The sequence below is a fragment of the Odocoileus virginianus genome, chromosome 1 (genome assembly GCF_023699985.2).
Source record: "Odocoileus virginianus isolate 20LAN1187 ecotype Illinois chromosome 1, Ovbor_1.2, whole genome shotgun sequence".
NCBI classification, from domain to species: Eukaryota; Metazoa; Chordata; class Mammalia; order Artiodactyla; family Cervidae; genus Odocoileus; species Odocoileus virginianus.
Window position 1 is genome coordinate 102,162,935 of NC_069674.1, and position 27,916 is coordinate 102,190,850.

Genomic DNA, 27,916 nt, shown 5'->3' on the forward strand with positions numbered 1-27,916 from the left:
TAGCTATAGTCATACAGTCTTCTCTCACAGAGACTGACTCTTACTAGAGTCTTTGTTCTTTCTTTGGGGGGTTGGATAAATTAAGTACCCCCATTCCCAGCTATCACTCTAATATATCACCTTGTTTTTATTTCTTCAAACCAGTTACAACTCTCAGATATTGTGTTCATTTATTTTTTAATCTTACTTGTGAGCATCTCTAGACCTTTGCTAGAGTATAAGCTTCTAGAGGGCAGGAGATCTTCATTCCTCACTGTATCCCTAATTTCTGTTAAAATAGTGTCTGGTAAAGTAGTCACTCAAAATTTTGTCAATGATGGGGTGAAGAAGAAGACTGCCCATTTACAGACTAATCACCTGGAGGAAAGGACTAAATTAAAATGTGTCAGGAATTCCCTGGTGGTCCAGCAGCTAAGGCCTCACCTCCCAATGCAGGGGGTGCGGGTTCAGTCCCTGGTCAGGTCAGGTCGCTCAGATCCCATGTGGCTCGTGGCCAAAGTACCAAAACATAAAACAGAAGCAATATGGTAACAAATTCAGTAAAAACTTTAAAAACAGTCCACATTAAAAAAAAAAAAAAAAAACCTTTAAAGTAATCTTTAGCTAAAGAAAACACGATAGGTAAAACAATATAAATCTTTTAATTTTAAGAAAATTTTTGGCCATATGGAGAGGTAGGAGCTTACAAACTGTCAGAAATTTATGGGAAATTAAAAAACAGACAATAGAGTAATTTTTCTAAACACAAACAAATAATAGTTATATAAGTTCTATCAGAACCAAGTTAGCACTGAATAAACATTGAGAAATCAATCACTTTTAGAGGAAAAAATTTACTGTGTATTACAATAACTTCTTTATTTAAGTATTATCTATGGATGTCCACCATACAAGCAGTGCTTTCAGACTGGAAAATATTCTGCTGAATAAGAAAGTTATGATTCTGGCACTCACAGAGTTGACAATCTAATGAAAGAGAAAGGGGGTAAACAAGTAAACAAATACATAAATTAATTAAAGCATGTGATAAAAATAAACAGGGTACTATGATAAAGAGTAATGGAAGGAGAGGGGCCTACTTCAGAAGAATGGTCTAAGACCGCCTCTTTGAAGATCTGATATAGTCAAGAGAGAACTTGGGAGATGATTTCAGACATAAGGAATAGTAAGTGCAAAAAGCCTTCGTGTAGTCTAAGTACCACAGCATGCCAGGAAAAGTCATTTGAGATAAGGTTGGAAAGGTAAATAGGGGCAAGACCATATAAATTCTTATGTCTGAGCAAACAGTTTGGATTTTATTCTAAGTGTCATGAAAACCACTAAATGGTTAAGTGATATGATCTAATTTAAGTTTAATAATGTCACTCTGGCTACTGTGCACAGAATGGATTCTAAGGGCACTAGAACAGAAGGCAGGAGACCAGTGAGGAAACCACTATAGCAGTTCAGATGAAGAGTGAAGGTGGAAAGGACGACTGAGGGAGGGAGGAGTAGAGAACCAGAGAAGTAAATGGATTTAGGTTATATTTTTGGAAGTAAATTGACAGAACTTCCAGATTGTTTGGATGTGATGAACTGAAAATGTTGCCACATTTATGCTTGAGTGGGTGGAGGTAATGTTTACCCATACAAGACTTAAAGGAAAGCCAGGAAGCAAAGTCCCTGCAGCCCAGGGAAGAAGTGTCTCACCAGGGTGCTCAGGGCTGGTGCACTGGGATGATCCAGAGGGATGAGGTGGGGAGGGAGTTGGGAGGGGGGTTCAGGATGGGGAACAGATGAACACCCATGGCTGATTCATGTCAATGTATGGCAAAACCCACTACAATACTGTAAAGTAATTGGCCTCCAATTAAATAAAGTAAACAAAGAAAAAAAAAAGAAGTGTCTCACTAAGAAGGGAGTGGTTAATTGTGTCAAGTGGTGCTGCGGAATTCAGGTGAGATGAGCAGAGAAAAGCACCAAGTAAGAGAAGGAGAGAAAGGATTTGGCAAGATGGTGACTCTTAATGTCTATGTCAGTGCAGTTTCATCAGAGTAGAAGGGAAGAAAGTTGCCCTGCAAAGGGCTGGAGAGTGAAGGGAAGGTGAGGAAGTTAGTATGTACAGACAACTCTTTAAATTTTGTTTTTCTCATATGAAGATCAGAGATATGGGGCTACAACTGAAGGGGGACAGGGATAGGAAGAGTGGTTAATGGAGAAGTTGTTTTGTATTTTAAGATGGGCGTAATCCAAGCATGTTTGTTGAGAAGAGCAATCCAGACAGGCAGAGACTGAGGAGCAGGAGGACTGGAGTCTTGGAGTCAGCATCTCTCTATACAATTAAACATATATATGGGGCTTCCCTCACAGCTTAGTTGGTAAAGAATCCACCTGCAATGCAGGAGACTCCGATTCAATTCCTGGGTCAGGAAGATCCCCTGGAAAAGGGATAGGCTACTGACTCCAGTATTCTGGCCTGGGTCACAAAGAGTCAGACATGACTGAGTGACTTTCACACACACACACAAATGTACATATGTCAAAGGACAGGTTTTCTAGATGTTTTTCCTACTCATGGCTTTTTAAGATGTATTTTCATACTTATGGCTATACAGATGACAGAATGTATAGCATACGGCAAAGAAGACCACTCAGACTGGCTTTTAAAGAAGAAGAAAAAAATTTAGTACAATATTTGCATAATCTCTTTCATTAAAAAAACTTACCTCTCGTTTATCTAAAGCAGCATATTCAGCTTCTATTTCTTCAGCTTCAGGATCTCGTGAGAAAACCATTTGAGATTCTAGATTGAGGGCCAAATCTTTGTGGTGTTGCTTTTCAGCACAATCACAAGGAGTATCTTTATTTTCATTCTCAGCAAACAGGTCTCCTCCATGTTTTACTAAAAGCTAAAAAAGATTTTTTCAAAAAACTTGCACCTATAGATTTAAATGACAAGTTATTCCATGCTACATGTTAAAACTTTTTAATAAAAGCAGCATGACAAAAAATCAATAATATGTAATAATATGAATTGACAGTAAAAGTTAGATACCAGTGGCTTCTGATTTTAAGATAAGCAATTATTGTTAATCGGTGTTAAGATGACTTCCTCTGGTTAAAAACAACAAACCTGCTTCTTAAATTTTATAAAGAAATTCTTAAACATTCTGCCCAATCCAAAGTTTTACTTAAAAATGAATAATTTTATAGCTATTCAATGCTTTAAATTTTATACATTTCTACGAATCTTTCTTAAACAAGAAGGACATAACCACTAACACCTGATGTCCTGGCAAGGCAGACAAAAATTTTCATTTGTATCATTCATTATCCAGTTAAACACTGAAACGAAATTAGGTTGAGCAAATCACTGAAGCAAAACTGTTTCCAATATTACTCAAAATAAGCAATGGGAATAGCGGCTCACAGCCAAGGTGAGAAGATATTCTATCAAATCTCTTGATATTTAAAGGAAGGATTTCACCTTCCTTCCTTTAAAGAAATCCCACTTGTAAAAATGCATGAAAGAGTAACAATGTGTTTACTACTGATGTGTTTTCTGCTGATTTTGTAGAAGCTTAATACACTGTTACTAAGGGCTGTAGGTTCAAGGTTCTCTATTACATCTGCAGAGGCATTGGGAAGGACACGAATACCATGAGGGCCATAATCCCGGACACCCCTAGGACAGCCTAACAATCAGTCACGGAGCCGATTCTTTTACAGAATTCACTCACCACCATATAACACAGTAACAGACACCACCTATTGTTTTCTAAGTGCCAAGCCCTATACTGAGACTTCTAATACATATTCTTATTTAATGTTAACAACCCCAAGTAGCAGGGATACTATGATGTTTCAGAAAAGTTAAATAACTTGACCAAAATTACCCAACTAATAAGCAGCAGAACTGGGATTCAGACACAAGTTTGACCAAGTTCTTAATGACACTGTACTGACACAAAGAACAGGCTGATCACAAACATTGAAGAAGTCACATGTATCCTGGGCCTACCATAAAGTTCTAGCCAGATCTCATTTATGATCTAGACATGCATACTTTTTAGCGATTTTCATTGTTTAAGGGAGTTAATCAAAATGGTAGCTTCTTTTCATTTTCTTCCCACTTTTATCTCCTCTCCCTCCAACAAACACAGATCTTGCTGTAAAGCTCCTTGGTTGCTTCTGCAATTCTCATGGTTCCTCTATAGTCCCCCCAAGAGGACCTGACAAAATGAGGGACCTGCACCAACGCCAGGCCAGGAAGCCACTGACAGCCCCGTGGACATGACTCCGGCTTCCCGCTCTAGGCCAAACGTACTCCTCAGAGCTAAGATGGTTTACAACATTTTTTTAAGTTGTAAAAACAAGCAAACAAATCAAGAATATGAAACACAGACTTGTGGTCACAAAGCTTAAATAGTTACACATTACATCTGCCCCCCCCCCCCCTTTTTTAACATCTGGCCCTTTAAAAGAAAAAAAAATGTGAAGCATTAAGTCTCAGAAGTCACTGTTACCATCTGGAACCCTTCAGTCTAAATGCGGTCTGGGGACCAGTGGTATCACTGGGGGTTTGTTAGAAATGCTGAATCTCAGTGTTACCACCCAAGCCCCTCCCCTCTAGACCTCTAAATCAGAATCTGATTTTAATCTCAAGGAGATTCTTAGGCACATGAAAGTCTGACAAGCAATGACCCTACACTCGGGCCTAAGTGATATGGAGACTGGCATATTTATATTACCTACTCTATTTAATACTGGGAAGTAGTAAGCCCACAGACTTACCATACCAACTTCAGGATCTATTACTGTTTTCAGCCTTTCAGCTTCACAGGTTATCCAACACAAAACAATTTGCTTCTGACTGCTACAGAACTAACAGCTGACTTTGTTCTCTGGTTCTTTATTCAGAGCAGTAGGAAATGATTTCTAAAAAGCACACTGGGATAGCTTTCAAAGCCATGATTCGATTTATGTCCAAAATAGACACTACCACAGAAGACATTCCAAATATTAGCAAACAAGATAAATCATATTTAACTTAATTATCCCAGTCTTTAGCAAAAGCAAAGGCAACAAAATTTAAGAGGCTATGCCATTCCAAAATATTGTTGAGAGGAACCTTCCAGTCTGCATTCCATGGGGTTTAAAAAAAAAAAAAACGTGTATGGAGAGGGAATGTGCGAGAAGTCATTGTTGAGAGTCCCTTTTGGCAATTTTCAGAAGTTGAGATTTCTTACCTTGACTGGTGATCTGTCTTCGAAAGCAGTCCCAAAATGAGTCTGATGGGAGTGAGGTGAGAGGTCCCAAAACCTGTACCTCATTGCTGGAGAGACACCCGTAATGGGTGATGTGAGGGAAGGTTCGTGTTTGCCGTTGTCCATTTGTCTCGGCAAGGAAATCAATGTATATGCTACTTTTGGCAGAGAAGCTAGCTAGCTAAGAGCAGTGCTGTCTGACAATGGAGGAGGGATTTTTAAAAAAGTGTTTCAGCATACTGACCTTTGGGGCCGAAGGTCGAAACACCAGTAAAAAGATGTCAAGACATGCTAAACTTCTGCTACATGAGTTAGTCGCTCAGTCGTATCCGACTCTTTGCAACCCCATGGTCTGTAGCCCACCAGGCTCCTCTGTCCATGGAATTTTCCAGGCAAGAATACTGGAGTGGGTTGCCACTCCCTTCTCCAAGGGATCTTCTCAACACAAGAGATCAAACCTGGGTCTCCCACATCGCAGGTGGACTCTTTAATGTCTGAGCCACCATTTTCTGCATAAAGTCAGATGTTTTGCTTTTCCATAATAGGGAGTTACACCTGGTTTTGAAGAGGCAGCTTTTAAATGCTTCAACCAAAGCATCCAAGTATCATTTTCTTCACTCTCAAGCAAGGAGAACTGAATATTTTATTCATATATATATATATATATATATATATATATATATTTTAGCCTGTCTCACATACTTGGTGGTATATACAATTTTCTACCTTAAAAGGAACATCCAATTATCACCATCTCAGCACATCTGTTTATCGACGTTGTCGTTCTTTCTATTCATAATCCCACAGGAAGAGGGGAAGGACAGCTGCGAGTTGATGACAAATCCCTTTCCACCCCTTTGATCCTTTACCTAAATGGCTGGTGACTCTGCATAAGTCATTTAACTTCTCTAAGTCTCAGTTTACACAGGTCCATTTGTAAAATGAGGCTTACATTATCTTGAGAAAAAATGTAAACAGAAAGATGATTCTTAAGAGTCTGTCCTCGTTGTGAAATCACCATTTCCTAACCTGTCTCCTCGGTGACCCCGAGCACTCCGTTACCCCCGTCCTTCAGTCTCTGACCCCACTGGCTCCTGGCAGAGGAGCCCCTATCTTAGTTCTGTTAGTCCTCTAACGACTTCCTTAATACTTTCTCAGCCACGTTTCTGAAATCAGTGACTGACACTCACTGTCTCTACATTTCCTTAGCAAATTACTCAATTTCTCCCAGCAATCTAACTTCTACTCTGCCCACTTCACTATAATATTATTCCTGAAAGTCATTAATACCTCTCAAAGCCAGGAGCCTTACTCAGTCTTCTATTTCCTTGCCCTTTCTGAAGCATGTCAAATGAATGACTGCCTCCTCTCCTTGAAATTCTTCTCTTGGTATCCTAGACGCTGGATTATTTTGGTTCTCTTCTCTGCTTTTTTGTTTTTTTTTTTGTTGTAGGCCACTTCTTGTTCTCATTCCCTTTAAACACAGACATTCTCCAAGTTGATGCTGTGACTTTAATTCTATAATTTTATCTATAATGTAAAGTCCTGTCCTTGGATTTGTCATCTATACTTTATCTTGCTTTTAGTTATCAACTCTATGGAGATAACATTTAATTCTAAATCTATATTCATTACCCCCAGTTAGTTCTAATTTTTAACAGCCTGAATATCATTTCATGTGGATAACCTAAGGCCTCAATCTTCTTCTAAATTACAATTCAAGATATTCGCCTTTCCTTCTAACCAATTCCTTCACCTCACCTCACTTTTAATTTTTTTCTTTATACTATTTAAGTACAGTTCACATACAACACCTGAACTCACTTTTTAGATGTCTGTCAATTGCTAGCAGGCTTCAAAGTGAACTAGGTTCAAAATCATGCTCAGTTTACTTAAAAATAAAGTTAATTTGTTTTACTCTAATTATAGATATGACAGCAGATTGTTATACAAAATGCAGAAAAATCAAAGTGAGAAAATTATATTATCCAAAGATAGCTCACCATTGTTAATATTAATATTTTAAAGTCTTCATCATCTTTAACCTTTGTCTTACTTTCTTGTATCAACTGACCAAGTCACCAAAATGCATTTGTCTCATTCTTTCCATTTCTAATACCACCACACATATCCAGGCTCTTTATCAGTTCACAGTAGAATCAATGCAATAATATCCTAACTCCTATCACTCCTTCTAGTATATTGGTTTTCAACCTTGGCTGTACACTGGAATCATCTGGAGAAGTTTTATTACAGGGGGCCCATGCTCAGAAATCCAATTTTATTGGTTTGAGATATGGTCTACAGAATGGGATTTTGTGTGCAGACATGGTTACAACCACTGTTCCAACACAAAGGTTTCCAAATTGTTTAAGAATCACTTGGGTAGTCTGATAGTTATAACAGGGTGACCTGGAACACAGACTAAGTATATGCACATTTTACAGATGATTCCATTGTAGGTCCCACAGATTACTGCTCTAAGGTAAGGCTTCTCAAACTTTAATGTGAATATGGATGACTTTAGGGTTCCTGTTAAACTACAGATTCAGAATCACATGATCTGAGATGAGACCTAAGAAACTGCATCCCCAACAATACCCAAACTGATGCCAAAGCCAGTCTGAGGAACAGAGTCTGGGTAGCAAAGCTTTAAGAACCACTCCTTTAGAAGCACCCCCTTTCAAATAAAATCTATTCTACATTACAACCATTAGGCTAATCTTACTATATTTGCTTTCATAATCACATCAATCAAAAAAATTAAATGGCTCAATTTTCTATAAATAAATTTCAAATTCTTGGCATTAGCACTTAGGATTTTCTACTTACTATGGCTTCTATCTTCATTTTAAATCATCTGTCTTATCAAACCTCTACAAAATATTTCAATTTGCATATGTTTGAGATACAGAACAGTCCTTCTCAAACTGCAGCATGCAAATGAATAACCAGTGAAACTTGCTTAAAGCATTCCTGGAGTCTACCCCAGAGATTCCTATTTGGTATCTGGAGGTCTGGCGGGCACAAGAATTTGTATTTACAACATGAGTTACTGATGCTACAGGTCTGAGGACCACATTTTGAGTAGCCTCCTCCAAAGACTTAAACTGAAGTCTTATCCACTCAAATATTACTACTATCCAAAACATTTTCTGGGATTAGGAAAATTAAAATGATCTTTCTTCCTTTCAATGCCTGTGACAATATTTTGGATGCAATAATGAAATCATAACTATCTTGATTAAAAATTAGGAAACCGAGGCCCAGACAGGCACAGTTACTCCTCCCAGTTGCTAAGCTGGGACGACAATTTCCATATTCTTTTTTACAGTTTTAAAACCCCAGGTGCTAAAAACACAATATAATTAAGTAAAACTTTTCAGTGTAACTTGTGAATGATCTTTATGGCTTTTCAAAGAAGTGTGAAATGCTCTGACAGCTGCTAGGTGTCATATAGGCCCTGTGGCTATGAAGGGGAAGTGGGACTTACTAGCTTTGGTTTCCTAGTGACCTTTATTTGATCTGACAATAAGCAGCAACACTTAAAGCTTTGAATAAGCAGGTAGGACAAAGGGTGCACAGGAAATATCTAAAGATAATACTCATTTTAGAAAACGCGTTTCACAAAGAGTTGACGCACTATCAAACACAACAGCCACCTCTGTCACATCAACCATTTCTTGAATCACTATGACAGGTGAAGCACCAATATAAACGAAGCTTCATGACTGGGTTTGCTCTAGGCAAGTCGGCCAGGGGAGAAAAATCACGAATTAGGCCTTGCTAACAGATCTATGCTGGCTAAAAAGCAATAGTTAGAACCCTGGATCAAACAACTGACTGGTTCAGGATTGAGAAAGGAGTATGACAAGGCTGTCCATTGTCACCTTGTTTATTTAACTTACACACAGAGCATGTCATGAGAAATGTCAGGCTGGATGATTTATAAGCTGGAATCAAAACTGCCAGGAGAAATATCAACAACCTCAGATATGAGGATACCACTCTAATGGCAGAAAGCAAAGAGGAACTAAGGAACCTCTTGATGAGGGTGAAGGAGGAGTGAAAAACCAGTTTAAAACTCAGTATTTAAAAAACTAAGATCGTGTCATCTGGCCCCATCACTTCATGGCAAATAGGGAAAAGGTGGAAGCAGTGATAGATTTCTTCTTCCAGGGCTCTAAATTCACTGCAGCCATGAAATTAGAAGACAACTGCTTCTTGGCAGGAAAGCTATGACAAACCTAGACAGTGTGTTAAAAAGCAAAGACATCACTTTGCCGACAAAGGTCCATACAGTCTTTCCAGTAGCCACGTACAGTTGTGAGAGCTGGACCATAAAGGCAGAGTGCCAAAGAATTGAGGCTTTCAAGCTGTGGTGCTGGAGAAGACTCTTGAGAGTTCCCTGGACAGCAAGGAGATCAACCCTGAATATTCACTGGAAGGACTGATGCTGAAGCTCCAATACTTTGGCCACCTAATGCGAAGAGTCAAGTCACTGGAAAAGACCCTGATGCTGGGAAAGACTGAAGGCAGGAGGAGGACAGGGTGACAGAGGATGAGTTGGTTGGATGCTATCACCGATGCAATGGACATGAACTTGGGCAAACTCCGGGAGATGGTGAGGGACAGGGAAGCCTGGGGTGCTGCAGTCCATGGGGTTGCAAAGAGTGACACGACTTGGTGACTGAACAACAACAGACCTAACCCATCATTCCTCTCCAAAGTCTATCTCTATTCCAAAGGAGAAAATAAAGAACTCAGCAACTAAGGAAAGCGTGTGTTATTTATAGTATAAAATTCTTCTAAGATTTGTATTTTTTAAAGTTAGTTATTTATTCATCTCTGTCTGGCCATGCTGGGTCTCTGCTGCTGTGTGGGCTTTGCCCCAGCTGCAGTGAGCAGGGGCCCCTCTTCACAGTGGTGTGCAGGCTTCTCACTGTGGTGGCTTCCCTTGTGGAGGAGCACAGACTCTAGAGCACAGGCTCAGTAGTTGTGACACGTGGGCGAAGCTGCTCTGTGGCATGTGGGACCTTCCCAGATCAGAGACTGAACCCCTTTCTCCTTCATTGGCAGGCGGATTCTTTACCACTGAGAAACCAGGGAAGCCCAAAGATTTAAATTTTAATGGAGTTCCATTTTTGCATGCTAGGCATCCATTACATAGTATTTTTAAAGTTCTTTATATACTTAAAGTGTACAGGAGTTGCTACATATTGATAATTTTACATATTTAAAATAAGCTTCTATAGTAGGGCATCCTCTTTGTTTTCCTCTCCCAATCTTTGCATAATGCAGGGATCCACTGCAAACTTGTGGGCCAAATCTAGCCTACTGTCTGTTCCTATACAGCCTGCAAACTAAACTTTATACATTTTTAAATGGTTGAAAACAATCATAAGATTACTTCACGATATGTGAAAATTGTAAGAAATTCAAGTAGGAATGCTGATAAACAGAGCACTACTGGAACACAGCCATGCTCATTTACATACTCTATGGCTGCTTTCACCATACTGTGGCATGGTTGAGCAGGTGTCTAAAGGAGTTACTATCTGGGGATTTACCTGGTGGCACAGTGGATAAAAATCCACCTGCCAATGCAGGGAACATGGACTTGATTCCTGGTCAGAGAAGATTCTACATGCCATGGAGTAACTGAGCCCACGAGCTGCAATAAGGTGTAACTTCTGAAGCCCACTGTGCTCTCAGGCCTGCATGCCACAACTACTGAAGCCTGGGTGCCCTAGAGCCCACACCCCGCAACTTCTGAGGCTGTGTGCCGCAACTATTGAAGCCTGGGTGCCCTAGAGCCCACACCCCGCAACTTCTGAGGCTGCGTGCCGCAACTACTGAAGCCTGTGTGCCCTAGAGCCCACACCCCGCAACTTCTGAGGCTGCGTGCCGCAACTATTGAAGCCTGTGTGCCCTAGAGCCTGCACACTGCAACCTCTGAGGCTGTGTGATGCAACTACTGAAGCCTGTGTGCCCTAGAGCCCGCACACCGCAACTTCTGAGGCTGTGTGCCGCAACTACTGAAGCCTGTGTGCCCTAGAGCCCGCACACCGCAACTTCTGAGGCTGTGTGCCGCAACTACTGAAGCCTGGGTGCCCTAGAGCCCACACCCCGCAACTTCTGAGGCTGTGTGCCGCAACTACTGAAGCCTGTGTGCCCTAGAGCCCACACCCCGCAACTTCTGAGGCTGTGTGCCGCAACTACTGAAGCCTGTGTGCCCTAGAGCCCACACCCCGCAACTTCTGAGGCTGCGTGCCGCAACTATTGAAGCCTGTGTGCCCTAGAGCCTGCACACTGCAACCTCTGAGGCTGCGTGATGCAACTACTGAAGCCTGTGTGCCCTAGAGCCCGCACACCGCAACTACTGAGGCTGTGTGCCGCAACTACTGAACATGCGTCTAGAGCCTGTGCTCCCCCTCAAGAAGCCCATGCACCATAATGAAGAGTAACCCCGGCTCGCCTCAACTATAGAAAGACCCCATGCGGCAATGAAGCCCTAGCAAAGCCAAAAATAAATAAAATTATAAAAAATTTTTTAAATTAAATATACACTACCTGGGCTTTCACACAAAAATATTTGCCTAACCTTGGAATGATTCTTTGAAATATGAAAAAATTAGAATGAAAGGGACTTTAATTTGCATTAATAAATGTTCAACATATAAGCATTTCTAATTTTCAAACAACTGCAGTCTACTCTTGTGTTAGTTTTATCTCATAAATAATCTGAATGATTAATTAGTCAAACTTCAAATTTTCCAACTTAAGGAAAAAGTAGGATTTGATATAAGCATAAATAAGCATCTGTTGTTAGAGGTGCCCAGTAGAGATAAAAAGAAGGGGCTGGCCAAAATAGGCAAGGAAGAGCTATATTCTGCAAATTAGTGGCATGAGTTTGACACACAAAAAAACAAAATAAAACAAAAACATTGCCAAGAGAGCTCCAGGTATCAAGCGTAGATATGGTGGTAATGGTAGAATCATTAATAGGAACAGGCAGTCCAGAAGAGGAGCCAGTGGATAGAGAAGCTTGAGTAGTTTTGTAAACACTGAATTTGAGAGACCGTCGGAAAGTCCATATGAGGAAATCAGCTAGGCAGTAATACAGCGTGAGAAACTTCAGGGTGCGCTCTCCATATACATGTACGTGCGTGTGCGTGTGTGTGTGTAGATAGATCGGTATATCTATATCTTATATTTAGCCACTGATGCCTTCACACATGCAAGTTTCTAAAAAGACTATGATTAAGAGGTTTCTTATGTTCTGTGTATGTACATGTGTGTGCCCCTTTAGCTTACTACAGAACATAATTATTACAGAGAAAAGGGGAAGTTATAAACATTTTGTTTAAATGGTTCAAAATAATGAGCCACAAGAATCTATGTGTTTAAATGCACATACGAAATTGCCCAATGTTGACTTTATCAACTCTGTCCTTAAATAAACACAGAAAAAAATATCTTCAATAGCTAGAAAAGACCTATTTCCATAGAGATTTATAAATAAATCTTTAAGAGTTAAAAAAAAATAGTTTGGCCTTAACCATGGAATAAAATAATCAATTTAACCTTTAAAGCCAGACATTAAAAATGGGATATATTTTACTACAGTCACAGATTAACAGAAAAATTAGTGCTAAAGGGTTCTTTTGAGATAACTGTGATAGTTACCTCTTGGATGGTTGGAGAGTTTCCTCTTCTTTGATAATCTCAAAGAAGCTGAGTGACTGAAGGTCTAAGATAATCACTGTGAGGACCAGGACTAGATACCAGTGCTCTTTACACCATACTATGATAGCTTAATGAAAAAAACTAATAAACATCAGATAATACTCTTTCACTCAGCCCAAACCCTGTATATCATGCTTGGTACCAATGAGCACTATGAATATAAGGAAGACCTTACACAAAGACACTTAAGGACTAACTCTAAGAAGTGCAGTTACAGAGTAGGTTATGTATGTCGATGTATTTGTTTTATGTACTAGAACTAGAAAACACAATAAGGCCTCTGGAAATTAGTTAATGTACACTTTCTTATGAAACTCTTTGTGTTTAATTAACAGTAAACATTATCAAAAGTCATTTAAGACCTGAGGCTGGGTAAATATACAGTCAAGTATATAAAACAGATTTAAAATAGCTTTATACGGGTAAAATGACATGCTAAAATCTGTTGATGACAACTAGAATAAACGCAATGAAGGTATTTATAGGGTTTTATTTACGGTTTTTACATTAAGTCAAAGAGCTCTTCTGAAGACAGAAAAATAAAAATAGTTATTAAATGGTGTGATTTGAATAATATCATATACTGAAAGATCAAACAGTAAAACATACACATTCACACCAAGCAAATCATCAGGCTTGTCAGTCAGAATAAATCTGGCATTAATTTTCTTCACTGAATAAAAAGTGATATACAAACACATAAATGTGTTGGCAAAAATACTACATTTACTTTTTGAAAACAATTTAATAAGCCCATCACTGTAAACTTACTTCAGAATCAACAACTACTAAAGCAATGCTTATAGAGAATTTTTGGAAGCAAGATACAAAGCAGCAATTTAAGAGCAATATTATTACTAACAAAAATAAGCTATTTTCTACTCTAGCTCACTTGAAAATTATTAATATGATGCTGATGCAGTCCTGTCAACAAGTCACTATAGCAGTGATTCATTCATAAGAGGTGGGTGTAGAACAATATATAAAAAAACTTGTGTAAAAGCCTCAGGAATTCTGTCAATAGCCTCCTTCCATGCTAAGTCCTAGGACATCCTTCTACCACAAAGAGAATCAATGTGAGAAATCAAAGCTTAAGACTAGTTTTAAGCTAATGACCATTACTGGACTTCCCTCATAGCTCAGCTGGTAAAGAATCTGCCTGCAATGCAGGAGACCCTGGTTCGATCCCTGGGTTGGGAAGATCCCTTGGAGAAGGACATGGCAACCCACTTCAGTGTTCTTGCCTGGAGAACCCTATGGGCAGATGAGCCTGGCGGGCTACAGTCCTTGGATTGCAAGAGTTGGACACGACTGAGCAACTAAACCAACCAACGAAATGACTGCCACTTACTAAGTAGTGGGCAAAGGCGACACAATTCCAAGAGCTGAAATGACTAAGATTCTAAAAGATCAGCAAGTATCACAAACAAGAGCAAAAAACACAAGATCAGATCAGAAGGCTTTCAGAAGCTGAAAACAACTGACATTTCAGATACACTAAAGAAGTCATATAAATGGCCATAATCTTTTAACATGAGTAAGAAAATGGAGAACTTTCATGGATTTTTGTATATTTACCAGTTTAGAAGTATAAGTTTATACACATCATAACATTAAGGAAATACTAAATTTTCAGATATACATTTTAATCTTATTAGCATATATTTAATCTGGAAAACTACTTTTCTAATCAAGTCCTACATTTCTGGTAAATGGATACTCTGATTCAATTTATAATGCTCCCCACTGAACTTAAATATATTTACGCAAAAGAACTTCTAAGAGTTATGTATGGATTGACTTGTATATAGCTGAGAGAATATAGCTGTATAGCAGCAAGGACAGTATAAAGAATAATGATTTCTTAGCGTAGTTAAGACCTTATACTACATGGCTGATTTTATCTAAGCCTGTTGTTAGACATTTATATATATAAATATATATATATATAAATATATATATAAATATATAAATATATAAATGAAAAACATAGATGGAAAAATTAAAATACAAGGTACTCAGGTATTTCAGTGCAAATTACACAGAAAAAACCTAGCACATTTTAATATACACATTTTTTAAAGCCCCAATAATATATTAATTAATATTTATCCCTTGCTGCTGCTTCTTGTTTAGTCAATAAGTTGTGTCCAACTCTGCAACCCCATGGATTATAGCCTGTCAGACTATAGCTTCTTTTATCCATGGGATTTCCCAGGCAAGAATACCAGAGTGCGTTTCCCAATCCTTCTCCAGGGGACCTTCCCGCCCAGGGACCGAACCCAGGTCTCCGTCACTGCAGGCGGCTTCATTTACCGCTGAACCACCTGGGAAGCTCACATGCTCAGGGAACTGATCAATTCTAGATGACACAGGTAATCGTCCCACTTGTCAAGATTTGCCATATGTATACATTCTATAAACTGGAGTCTAAAATCAGTGACAAGTGAAACTTTTGATACCAAAAGTATTACTCTCAATAAGACAGTGTTTGTATGATGACTGCTATCTTCAGGGATGTTAGTCAATTTTAAATTGCTTCTGATTTCATCTTATTTCTGAGGATGAATGTTTGTGGGTTTGTTTTCCCTAAAAGAAGGGCTCCTAATTCTTTTAGAACCACAAGAGACAGAAATGACTAGTCAAATTAACTAAGTAAAACAAATACTGATTATTACACATTACCAAGACACAGATTTTACCATGCAGAATGCTAAAACAAACAAACACACCAAAGTTTTACCTCTACACAGGTTTTCATCCCTGAGGCAGCAGCATAGTGCAGGGGTGTGTTCTTTTTGTTATCAACAGCATCAATAGCTGCTCTCTCATATTCGCCTTGGTCAAGTTTTGCTCCTTTCCATCTTAAAATCATCTGTAGACAATCCGCTCTTCTAAAATCATCTTCTGCAGGGCGTGCTAAGCGAGGATGAAGGGCTCCTTCTGAGATCATAATTTGAGGTCCCATACACAACAAATGCATAGATGTTTCATTGTGCACGTTCCGTTTATTTGGATTTCCATCTCTACCAAAAAGAAAGGTCCTAAAATGGTAAAGAATGAAAATCAGGTTTTTCCTACCTGGAAATAATACACAGGAGATACATTTAAAGCTGTACTTCTAAGCTGCTAATCCAGTTTCTACTGAAGCACTGTTTCACAATAGGTTGAATGACTAATTTTTTTTGCCTGTGCTGGGTCTTTGCTGCTGTGTGGGCTTTTCTCTAGTTGCAGAGAGCGAGGGCTCCTCTCTAACAGCGTGCACAGGCTCCTCACTGCAGTGGCTTCTCCCGCATGAGGGCTTCAGGAGTTGCAGCACATGGGCTCAGTAGCTGCAGCTCCCACACTCTAGAGTACGGGCTCAGCAGCTGTGGCACACGGGCTTAGCTGTTCTTTGGCATGTGGGATCTTCCCAGATCAGGGATCAAATGCGTGTCTTCTGCATTAGGAGGTGGATTCTTTACCACTGAGCCACCAGGGAAGCCCCACTAATTCTTACAATTGTAAAAAAAACTTCATTCTAGAACAATACTACTAAAACACCAAAGTTGACTATCATCACTGTATTTGCTAATAAAACAGAAAAAGGCACAGGAAGAAAAAAGAAAGGTAAGGAAAAGGAAAATGAAAGAGAAGAGAAAAGGGAAAGGAGGAAGAAGGAAAGGAACCAAAGGGCCACATAACGGACTGTTGCTGCTGCTGCTAAGTCACTTTAGTTGTGTCCAATTTCTGTGCGACCCCACAGACGGCAGCCCACCAGGCTCCCTGTCCCTGGGATTCCCCAGGCAAAAACACTGGAGGGGGTTGCCACTTCCTTCTCCAATGCGTGAAAGTGAAAAGTGAAAGTGAAGTCGCTCAGTCGTCTCCGACTCTTTGCAACCCCATGGACCGCAGCCTACCAGGCTCCTCTGTCCATGGGATTTTCCAGGCAAGAGTACTGGAGTGGGGTGCCACTGCCTTCTCCGCAAAACGGACTAGTGTATCAATTAACATAAATGTCTTAGGTACATTATTAAACATATCCCAGTGATTTATTTTTTTTGGTTACTGCTCTGCTATATTTTATTTCTCTTGAGTACATACTAACTTAAGAAGGATGCTGACAATATAGGAGAAGCAAGCAATGCCTAAGTCTGGAAGTAAATGTTAAATCTAGGAAAAATTTATCTGAGTTTTCCATAGCCTTTAAAAGAATAGGCATATATTTATACAATGTAATATCTTCTTAAGGCAGTAAGCTAGGTGAGTTCTGGAAGACCACAATCTAATTTCAAGGTGGTAGACCTTACCAATGATTATAGATGAGCTGCCTTAACTTCTGCCAGATCCAGATCTGAGCTGTGCTTAGCATCCACTACGTCTTTTGGGCTAGGCTCAGTGGATTAACATTTGAGCCAGTTTAGTGGCCATAATAGGAAATGTGTTGGATAAAACCTAGTATAATTCAGTCAGCCTGCGCTAAAAAACACAAATATACTATGAAATGGGCATACAGTCCCATATTCAAAGATGAGTCAATTTACTATGGAGGGCTGGTATCACTTGCATTCCTATGTCTAAAGGCAGAAGAGCAATGGGAAGGGAGCAGAAGAGTCAAACACTTAAATCCTAGTTACAATTCAGTTAAAATCTGAATTGTTTTTAGGTTAGTTTTAGTTTAGAACAAGAAAAAACAAAGACAAAACCCTGACCAGAAAGGAACTAGGATGAGCTCTTCAACTTGAATGAATGAGCCAAGCTAGAAAGCTCTTATGAGGAAAATGGCTGAGTAAGATGTCCTAAGGTGGTTTCCAGATTTTTAGAACAACTCTGGATATCTCCTGCTTTTATCATTCAAGATTCTAGACAGCTCAGCAATACAGCCCTTCAAAACTAGCCTATTAGGCTTCTAGGGTCCACATTCACTTGAGTCATCCTGAAAGTAAAACATGAAGTCTCTGAAGCAGGAACAATTGAAATATTATAGTAACTAGTCCCTCATACCCCAACTCCTACCAGTGGGGTAATGCAATCTGAGCCAGAGCAGACATCATATAGTACATGCACTGGGGTCTGCGCTGCAGGGCAATGTGACCAGCAGACTAGTATCTCCACCCCAAAGAGGTCTATGTCCTAATCCCCGGGACCTGTGAATATGTTACCTTATACAGTAAAAGGGACTTCACAGATATGATTAAATTAAGGTTTTTGACATTGGGAAAGTATCCTAGTATCCAGGTGGGCTCAATGTAATTATGAATCCTTAGAGGAGAAAGACAGGAGGGTCAGAATCAGAGATGTTGGAAGATGCTATGCTGCTGTCTTTTTTTTTTTTTCCATTTATTTTTATTAGTTGGAGGCTAATTACTTTACATCATCACAGTAGTTTTTGTCATACACTGAAATGAATTAGCCATGGATTTACATGTATTCCCCATCCCAGTCCCCCCTCCCACCTCCCTCTCCACCCGATCCCTCTGGGTCTTCCCAGTCTGCTGCTGTCTTTAAAAACAGTGGAAGGGGCCACAAACCAAGAAGTGCAGGCAGCTTTTAGAAACTGGAAAAGGTAAGGTAAGGGATTCTACCCAAGAGCATGCAGAAGGAATATAACTCTGCCAACACTTTGAGTTTAATTCAGTGGAACCATTTCAGATTTTTGACCCCCCGAGTTTTAAGATAATACATTTGTGTTGTTTTTAGTCACCAAGTTTGTGGTAATTTGTTATAGCAACAATAGGAATGAGCCCTAAATATAAGACTGTGGGAAGCCTGTGTAGTAGATCTCCTTCCCTCTGGAGATCAGGGAAGGTGTGAAGAGAAGGGGTTGGCAGTGGGGTGGGGATGGGGGTGGGGGGGGTGTTGTGTGTGTGGAGGGGGAACCTATCCCGCGTATGAACACTGTTCTAGGGAAGATCTTGGGTTCTTATGCTTTGTAATGTAAAATATGTTTCTGGGCAAAAGATAAGACTATCATCTCTGAGTCTTACAATTCAGGGAATGTAAGAATGGTCACAGGTCTCATCCACTCCTTACCCCCCCCAGTCAAATGTTAAACAAGCATCTCCTGAGAAGTAAACCTTTGGAGTTCTCAATCTCTACTCAGTCCTAAGTTTAACTTTCAAAGCTTGTCTTTGAAGCTCAGGTCCCACGTCCTAATAAAATTTGCTCAGAAAGCCCCATTTTCTCTAAAGTCCTACAGAGCCTTTATGGCCTTCTGACTCCCTCAGTACATGTGTAGGCTCTTTATTGCTTTCTCTGCTATCTGGTTTCCAAGGATCTGACCTAGCCATCTAAACAAACCCAGCCCTACTTAGAAGCCTCTTTACACTAAGCTCCCTCCTCCAGTTGCATTGATCATTCCCTTCTTTGCCTTCCTATAACATCCAAATTATATAATTCATTACATCGTATCACAGTTACTTTCTTACATATCTGTTCCTTTCTCCCACTTGGTTTATAGCCTTTTAAGGCAAAGTCTATATCCTATTCTTTCTTGAATCCCCAATATAGTGTCAAACATAGAGGAGACTCTTGCTATAATTTTGATAGATGAACTACTTTGTGTATTACTTTTATGACAAAGATTAGTGATGTGGCATTAGGAATATATTAAGACAGAATTCTAGATCTCTCAAGCCAGTAGCACAGCAGACTGGTCAAGAACACAGTATCTACTGACCAGTACAGACAGCCTGGCTGTAGTCCTAGTTCTGTCACTTTCTAAGTGTATGATCTTGCATAAAATAGCTAATATATAAATTATACTATGCATGTAACCAATATAAATATACAGCTAATATATGTATTATACACATAAAACCAACTAATATATGCTTCCAATTCTTTGACCAAGTAAACCTACTCCTGAAATTTATCCTAAAGGAAACAAAGAATAAAATGTATAATCATAATGATATTCAATAACAGAACTGCTATTTTGAACAGAAAAAGTTGTAATCACTTAAATGTCTGGTTTTAGGAAAAGTGGGAAATATAAATCAGTATTTCTGTACAATAGAAAATTATAAAGTCATTAACAAGTCTATATAAGAATATTTATAGCAAAAATCAGAAGGGACATGGAATGATTCTAACAGTTGTTTAAGGGAGGCAGCAATATGAGTAGTTTATTTATATAACCATAATGTTGCTTCATAGTTAAAAAAAAAGGAAAAATATATTTTTCCTAAGTCAACAACTGATGATAAAATTTTCAATGATATTTCCCTGTATTTACAATGGCTGAATTACAGTGAATAACCAAAATTTAAACACTACTCTAAAAATGTGTTCAAGATTAAAATCTCTTCCAAGAGTCATTATTAACAATAAAAAAGATTTCATCTTCTTAAAAATTTAATTTAGAAGTAAATTATGAAAATTAATTCAGATTCCATAAGATTCTGTACAACAACATAGACTTAGCTTTTCCTATCCCTATTTCCAATATGTCACGTATTTTCTCTTTTAGTTTGTTCAGGAGACTTCAGGTTCTCATCACCATGGAATTTAATACAACTTGGAAGGATGTCAGCTGACATGGAGACCAACTTTCTCATTAAACAATCCTACATCCTCCCCAATAGAGGGAAGAGATAAATAATTTTGCAAACATTCTTATACCCAATCTGCCAGACTCTGATTAATCAAACCAAAGCAAGCTTATTATTCTGAAGTTAAAATATTAAAATAGCTTAATTACATATATTTATTCAGGAAAGATTCTCAAATTTACTAGATATAGTACTATACCTGCATAAACATTTTGTACTAAAACTGTCAAGTTGGATATTCTACTTTTATTGATTCACATTACTACTTTTATATTATATGCTTAAATTCAAAAGTAGAGTCTTCTTTAATTTACATGAATGAATAAATAGAATTACAAATTCGTAATTGACATGTAAGTTTTAGACAGGTCCCTATTGTAACTATGCCAGTGATTATGAAGTGTATTTTACTACTTACACACAAGGTTCTTGGACCAGGATAGGAGATAACTGACAGGAAGGTAGAGTAAGGAAAACATTAACCTGGAAAAAAATTCCTTTCATTTAATCTTAATAACCCATTAAAAGTCATCTGTTTGTCTAGATTCTTTCAGTGTTCATTGTCAGTCAATTTATAACTGCAACCTATAAATCTATATTTACTCTCCACTTCAATATGACCCTATTCGGATCACTGTACTAAAATTATACTCTTTCACATCATCAGGAATTTCCTAAGAGTTAAGTTCTTATCCTCAATTCTTGTTTTAACCTTAAACTGCTAATAAATCATTTATATCCTGATCTCTTTATAACCTCGGTTTCCATAACTACCCATCTTTTTAACAGGTCTCTTAATTTTTTTTCAGAACAATCTCTCTTTTATCTATGATGATGGCTCTACTTTCCAATCTCCTTAATGGAAGAAAACTCACTTTGTGAGACTATTCTCTTTTCTGTACATCTTCCTTCCTTTCAGATAGCACATCCATTCTTAGTCACTTATCTTTCGGTGGTTTATATGAATACACTTTGTAAACTGTTAACTTTTATTGGAACCCAAATGACAGACAGTGATAGCAGAATCATGGTTTTTCTCAAAGGGCTTCTACTATTATTTCAGTGACAATTCTTAATGCTCTATCACCCTGACTACTACCCCGACCTTTAGACCATATTCTAAATTTTTATGGCTTTCCCTGATGGTCAGCTGGTAAAAGAATCTGCCTGCAATGCAGGAGACCTGGGTTTGATCCCTGTGTTGGGAAGATCCCCTGGAGAAGGGAAAGGTTACTCACTCCAGTACTCTGGCCTGGAGAATTACATGGAATGTACAGTCCATGGGGGTCACAAAGAGTCTAAGGCACATTTCTCTTGCCCATTCCATCATTATCTCATATTCAGCTGAGCTCCCCTGAAAATAAGTCTTCCCTGTTACAGTCTCAATTTCTTGTCATAACACTATTATTCCAGTAGTTACTAAGATACACATATACTTTCAGTTCCCTTTACATCTTTCCTTTCATGCAACATTATCTTTGAGTAGCTGTATTTGCCAGGTACTATTATAGAGGTTAGGCATATTGCTAAGAAAACAGATTAAGTACTTGCCCTTACAGTGTGTGCACAGCAAAGGAGCTTAGGGGAGAACTGAATTACAATCCATTTATAAGAATTTAATAACTCCTGAAATACAAGAATCAAAAAGCCCCCAAAAAACTGGAAACTCTTTTAATTCTCAAAGCTTGATATAAACATATGCTCTGATAAACAAGTACTCTAATAAAGATTATATATATATATATTTTAAACCTTTCAAAGAAGTGCCTTTATTTATTTACAGGGTTTCGGAAAGGGAAAAAAAGCTCTAGAAAAAGGAAATTCCAAAATAGATGTCTTCGGCAAGGGTCGGGGGCGGTGACAGGTTCTGACCGGGTACGGGCTGTTAAGTCTTGCTCTTGCCGGTGGTCACTTCAGGTGGTGAGGACAGTCCTCCCCACATCTCTCAATCGGCTCCCTGCGGGCCCCAGCAACTGGCCCGGCGGACTTCTCAGCTCTCGGTCAGCCCCGTCGCCCTGCACCACCAGCTCCTCGTCGCACAGGATTTCATAATTGCCGAGGGCTTCCTTTGGGGGTGACTTGTTCCATTTAGTCTGGAATTCCACCGTTAGGGCCCGCGATGTTGAGGGTGTCGTTGATCAGGCTGTACTTCAGGATTCGGTCATTGGCGGTGCTGGAGGTGAGGGACGGGGACGCGTTTACCTCGATCAGCCAGGGCTTCAGTTTGTCGTCAATGGTGATGTCGTGGCTGTAGAACTCAAAGCAGTGCTTGCCGCTGTTCCTCAGGGGCGCCCCGCCTTCAGGGACTGCGCGATGATCCAGCGGAGCTCCTCAAACAGCTTGCTGGTGCTCTCCAGGTAGAGCCGCGGGTTGTTCACGGTCCACGTGTCCCCATGGATGTGGTTGTAGTCCTCCCCGTGTTTCTGGATGGCGACATTGGTGAGGTGGACAAACATGCTGTCCAGCTCACGGGTGCTCGGGGTGCATTTCATGGCGCAGAACCGGCAAAGTCCAAGCGTATACAGGTAGCAGCGCAGCGGGCGGTACGTAGACACCAGAACGTACAAGCGCAGGTCGAACTTCCTGCCGCCAATTAGTAACGGGTTGTTAATGTACAGAGAGATCACGTAGGCTTCCTTGGTAGACTGAGTCACGAACAAAGATGTTTTGCTGTCCTGGGACCACGTCTTGATCTGTGAGAGCTTGCTGATCAGGAAGATGCCCTTTCCCTGGGCTTTGCCACAGGGTTTCACAATCCAGGTACTCGAGGGGCTTTTCCGGACTCCTCCACGAACAGGTTGTACTCGGCGGGCAGCATGTAGGTGACGGGGACAAAGTCCAGGTAGCGGTACATCCCACTTTCGTCCTTTGCCAGCGGTCTCCCCTCCTTCTCCAGCTCCTTCCTATCTCAGGTCCTTCCGCATCAGCTCATAGTGGTTCGGCAAATGGTTGACTATTTGACCACCTGAGAGCCGGTAGCCAGTTTCGACACTAATGGTCTGCACGCTCATCCAGTTGAAATTCCAGTCCTCGTTTTCTGTCACTTGGACCCATCCTCTCTTCTCAAAGTTATTTATCAGCACCGACTTCTCGATGTTAGTGACCCACTTCACTTCTCCTGCCATAATCCATAGGTACTTATGGAGCCAACAGGAACGTCCGATTTCTCTTCAGTCTCCCCGACTCTTGCCTTGGGTTCTTACCTGACGTCAGATTGTTTCCCTGTGACTTTCTCCTGTGGGCGCAGAGCGCTGAGAAGCGCCTGGGGGCGCGGAGCACCGCTTCCCGCGCTGCGGCCGGCCCTGCCTCCAGTCCCACTCGCGATCACTGGACACAGCCCACTTCCCCGGCGCGGAACAGCCCTCCGCCCTCCGCTCTACTTCCAGGGCGGCTGGGATTTTATATTTTATTTATACCAAAAGACAGGCCCCTTTCATATTCTAGGAAGCAAAAGAAGTTATCCTATAAAATCTAAGGAACAAGCACTCTAATTTCCCATTTTATACATGCCTATCCAAACTAGAACATGTGGACTCCAAAGTCTAAACAGTGCTTTTGCTACATTAAGTAGTAACTATTTATGAATATGGATTTAGTTTCCCATGAAAGAAGCACTGTGGTATGGTATAATGTAAACAAACAGCATTTAGGTTCAGAGAGATACAGATGCAAATTAGCTCCTAAACTAAACTGCCCTTCTTTTACCATATTACTATGCCTAAGAAGAGGGGAAAGTTGTGCCTGCTGCTGCAGGTACCATAAAGCTAAAGGAAATGGGGATTAAGTCAAAGCCTTATTGCAATTTACTTTATGGCTACTAAAGCATATTGTCTTGGCTAGGTATACTCCTTTGTCCACCCATATATGTCAAGTGTTAGGAATCTAGCCAAGCTGACTCAGAGTCTCTACCAAAGTTAGCAGGCAGGTACGCCAGGTTACATGAGGCAGCATGAGAAAATAGTGGCCATCAACTTGTTAACAAGTTTAGAAAAAAACACAGTAAAACATTTGAAGCTATCTAAAACACAAACAGTTAAAACAGAGCTGGTATTTCACTTAATGCTGATGTGTGATATTTATCCTTATTCTACTGAATGCATGACATAGTGTTAGTTCAGGTCAGTCGCTCAGTTGTGTCCGACTCTTTGCGACCCCATGAACAGCAGCACGCCAGGCCTCCCTGTCCATCACCAACTCCCAAAATTTACTCAAATTCATGTCCACTGAGTCAGTGATGCCATCCAACCATCTCATCCTCTGTCGTCCCCTTCTTCTCCCTCCTTCAATCTTCCCAGCATTAGGGGCTCTTCAAATCAGTCAGTTCTTTGCATCAGGTGGCCAAAACATTGGAGTTTCAGCTTCAACATCAGTCCTTCCAATGAATATTCAGGACTGATTTCCTTTAGGACGGACTGGTTGGATCTCCTTGCAATCCAAGGGACTCTCAAGTCTTCTCCAACACCACAGATCAAAAGCATCCATTCTTCCGAGCTCAGCTTTCTTTATAGTCCAACTCTCACATCCATACACGACTACTGGAAAAACCATAGCCTTGACTAGATGGACCTTTGTTGGCAAAGTAATGTCTCTGTTTTTTAATATGCTGCTTAGGTTGGTCATAACTTTTCTTCCAAGGAGCAAGCATCTTTTAATTTCATGGCTGCAGTCACCATCTGCAGTGATTTTGGAGCCCCCCAAAATAAAGTCTGGCACTGTTTCCACTGTTTCCCCATCTATTTCCCATAAGTGATGGGACCAGATGCCATGATCTTCGTTTTCTGAATGTTGAGTTTTAAGCCAACTTTTTCACTCTCCTCTTTCACTGTCATCAAGAGGCTCTTTAGTTCTTCTTCACTTTCTACCATAAGGGTGGTGTCATCTGCATATCTGAGGTTATTGATATTTCTCCCAGCAATCTTGATTCCAGCTTGTGCTTCATTCAGCCCAGCGTTTCTCATGGTGTACTCTGCATTTAAGTTAAATAAGCAGGGTGACAATATACTCCTTTCCCTATTTGGAACCAGTCTGTTGTTCCATGTCCAGTTCTTACTGTTGCTTCCTGACCTGCATACAGATTTCTCAAGAGGCAGGTCAGGTTGTCTGGTATCCCCATCTCTTTCAGAATTTTCCAGTTTGTGGTGATCCACACAGTCAAAGGCTTTGGCATAGTCAATAAAGCAGAAATAGATGTTTTTCTGGAATTCTCTTGCTTTTTAAGTGTTAAGTGACATAGTGTTAAGAGTTATTTAATTCCAAAATTGACTAAACAATTAAAACAGTAATATGATTTGTGATTTTCTCTGCACTAAATAAATTTTGAAAAAAGATACACAGATGAAAGAAATTAGAGTTGTCTAATCTTAGGAACGGAGAAGGCAATGGCACCCCACTCCAGTACTCTTGCCTGGAAAATCCCATGGACGGAGGAGCCTGGTAGGCTGCAGTCCATGGGGTCACTAAGAGTCGGACACGACTGAACGACTTCACTTTCATTTTTCACTTTCATGCATTGGAGAAGGAAATGGCCACCCACTCCAGTATTCTTGCCTGGAGAATCCCAGGGATGGGGGAGCCTGGTGGGCTGCTGTCTATGAGGTCGCACAGAGTCGGACACGACTGAAGTGACTTAGCAGCAATCTTAGGAAAGGAGAGCAATAAAGTCATTTCTGATTCTAGGACAGGATGTTAAAGGCTTTAATAAAGAAACTATCAATCACTGATCTCCAAACAATTAAGAAAAAAGAAAAAACAAACAACTTTAGACTGAAACTGAAAGTATAAAGTAAAAATATAAAGTATATGGCCAAATCATAAAAACAGTAATTTTAAAAGAGAATATACAGTCACCTTTTCTTCAAGTCTTTAAACACTTATTCAATAGAATGATAAGCAGAAGATGGAGACAGATACATCCCTTCTTAGATAAACCAATAATATTGATCAAATCAGCAATTTTTAAACTTTCTGGTAGTAGACTTTTGTAACTTTTACAAATTTAAAAATTACTGAAGATTTGTATTGGGAAACTGGGAGTGATATATACACACTACTATATATAAAATAGATAACTATAACAATAAGGACTGACTTTATAACACAGAACTCTACCGAAGACTGCAATGACCTTTATAGGAAAAGAATCTAAAAAAGACTGGATACATGTATATGAATAACTGATTCACCATGCTGTAAAGCAGAAACTAATACAACATTGTAAATCAACTATACGCCAATAAAAATTTTTTAAAAAGATCTCTAAGAGCCTTTGTTTATATGAGTTATTATGTAGAGATATTCAACATATTAAAAATTAAAATAAATTTATCCATTAAAAATAAACTCATTATATATTTCACATCCCTAATATCCTAAAATGAAAAATAACTATTTAAAAAAAAATTAAGTGAACACAATGGCATTGTTTTACATGTTTACAAATCATTTTAACATTTGGCTAATAGAAGACAGATTCTCATAGTATTAAATCAGTTATGTTTCATTTGGGTTGAAGCATATGAAGAAAATCCAGCCTTATATAATTAGAAAAGAGAGAAATGTTTTAAAATAGCCTTTTCAGATAAGTGTGAATATTCATATTTGATACCAAAAACTCAACAAGTGGTCATTTCTTACAAATTACCTGCAGTATAAAATCTGAAATCTTATCAATGAACTTTTGCACTGTTTAAAAATCTACTGGTTTACCTTATATTTTGAATAAATCTTTTACCCATGCATACCTGCAAAAAATCATATACTTATCTTCTGAAAAATACCAATTCACTAAGTTATACAGATTTTCTAGATTTTGTCACATTTCATCATACAGTATTTTAAAAACTCATGTTAATTTATATCACTGCCAATCTTATTTAGAAAAGTCCCTACGTACTGGGAAGCTGTCAAGCTTCAGGCAGTAAATGTAAGTTTTCAAAATACCAATACTCACTGGCAAGCTCAATCATCTTTTATTGTTGTTATTAGTTTAAAATGTTTTCATGAAAAAATAAGTATCAACATTTCAACTCACACCTCAAACAACTACAAGTGTTCTTCCTCAAAGCTATCAGCACACAAGAGCAGAAGTATGCATTCTTCTCATTTATAGACTACTAAAAAGATGTGTACCCAAGGACAGAGATTAATTAACATTAGTAATTCTACTGCTTCATCGAGGACATTTTAAGTAAAACTGACTTTTTAAAAAAAAAAAAAAAAGAAAAACAGCAAGTAGCTGACAGAGAGGAATACAATAATTACTAGTAAGGTTCTGTGCCACGCCTTGATTCATTTAAAAGCACTGGCAATTTTATCCTCCATTTTTTGCACTATCAGCACAAATGTTAACACAGTGAAAAATGCAAATAACATCTTAAAATTAGTATAAAA

General features: G+C 39.3%; 1 protein-coding gene and 1 pseudogene across 4 annotated transcripts in view; both read right to left on the reverse strand.

The window, feature by feature from the left end:
* The window catches only part of ANKIB1 (ankyrin repeat and IBR domain containing 1), a 150,385-nt gene that overhangs the window by 64,527 nt on the left and 57,942 nt on the right, over window positions 1-27,916 (reverse strand). For all 4 annotated transcript variants that reach the window (XM_020902183.2, XM_020902171.2, XM_070471782.1 and 1 more), the window contains 2 exons: window positions 15,739-16,039; window positions 2,706-2,888 (listed from right to left, as the gene is read on the reverse strand). In XM_020902183.2, the coding sequence (XP_020757842.1) occupies window positions 2,706-2,888; window positions 15,739-16,039 (484 nt within the window). The remainder of the gene's footprint in view (window positions 1-2,705; window positions 2,889-15,738; window positions 16,040-27,916) is intronic.
* Window positions 22,292-27,695, reverse strand: LOC139036352 (polyglutamylase complex subunit TTLL1 pseudogene; annotated as a pseudogene).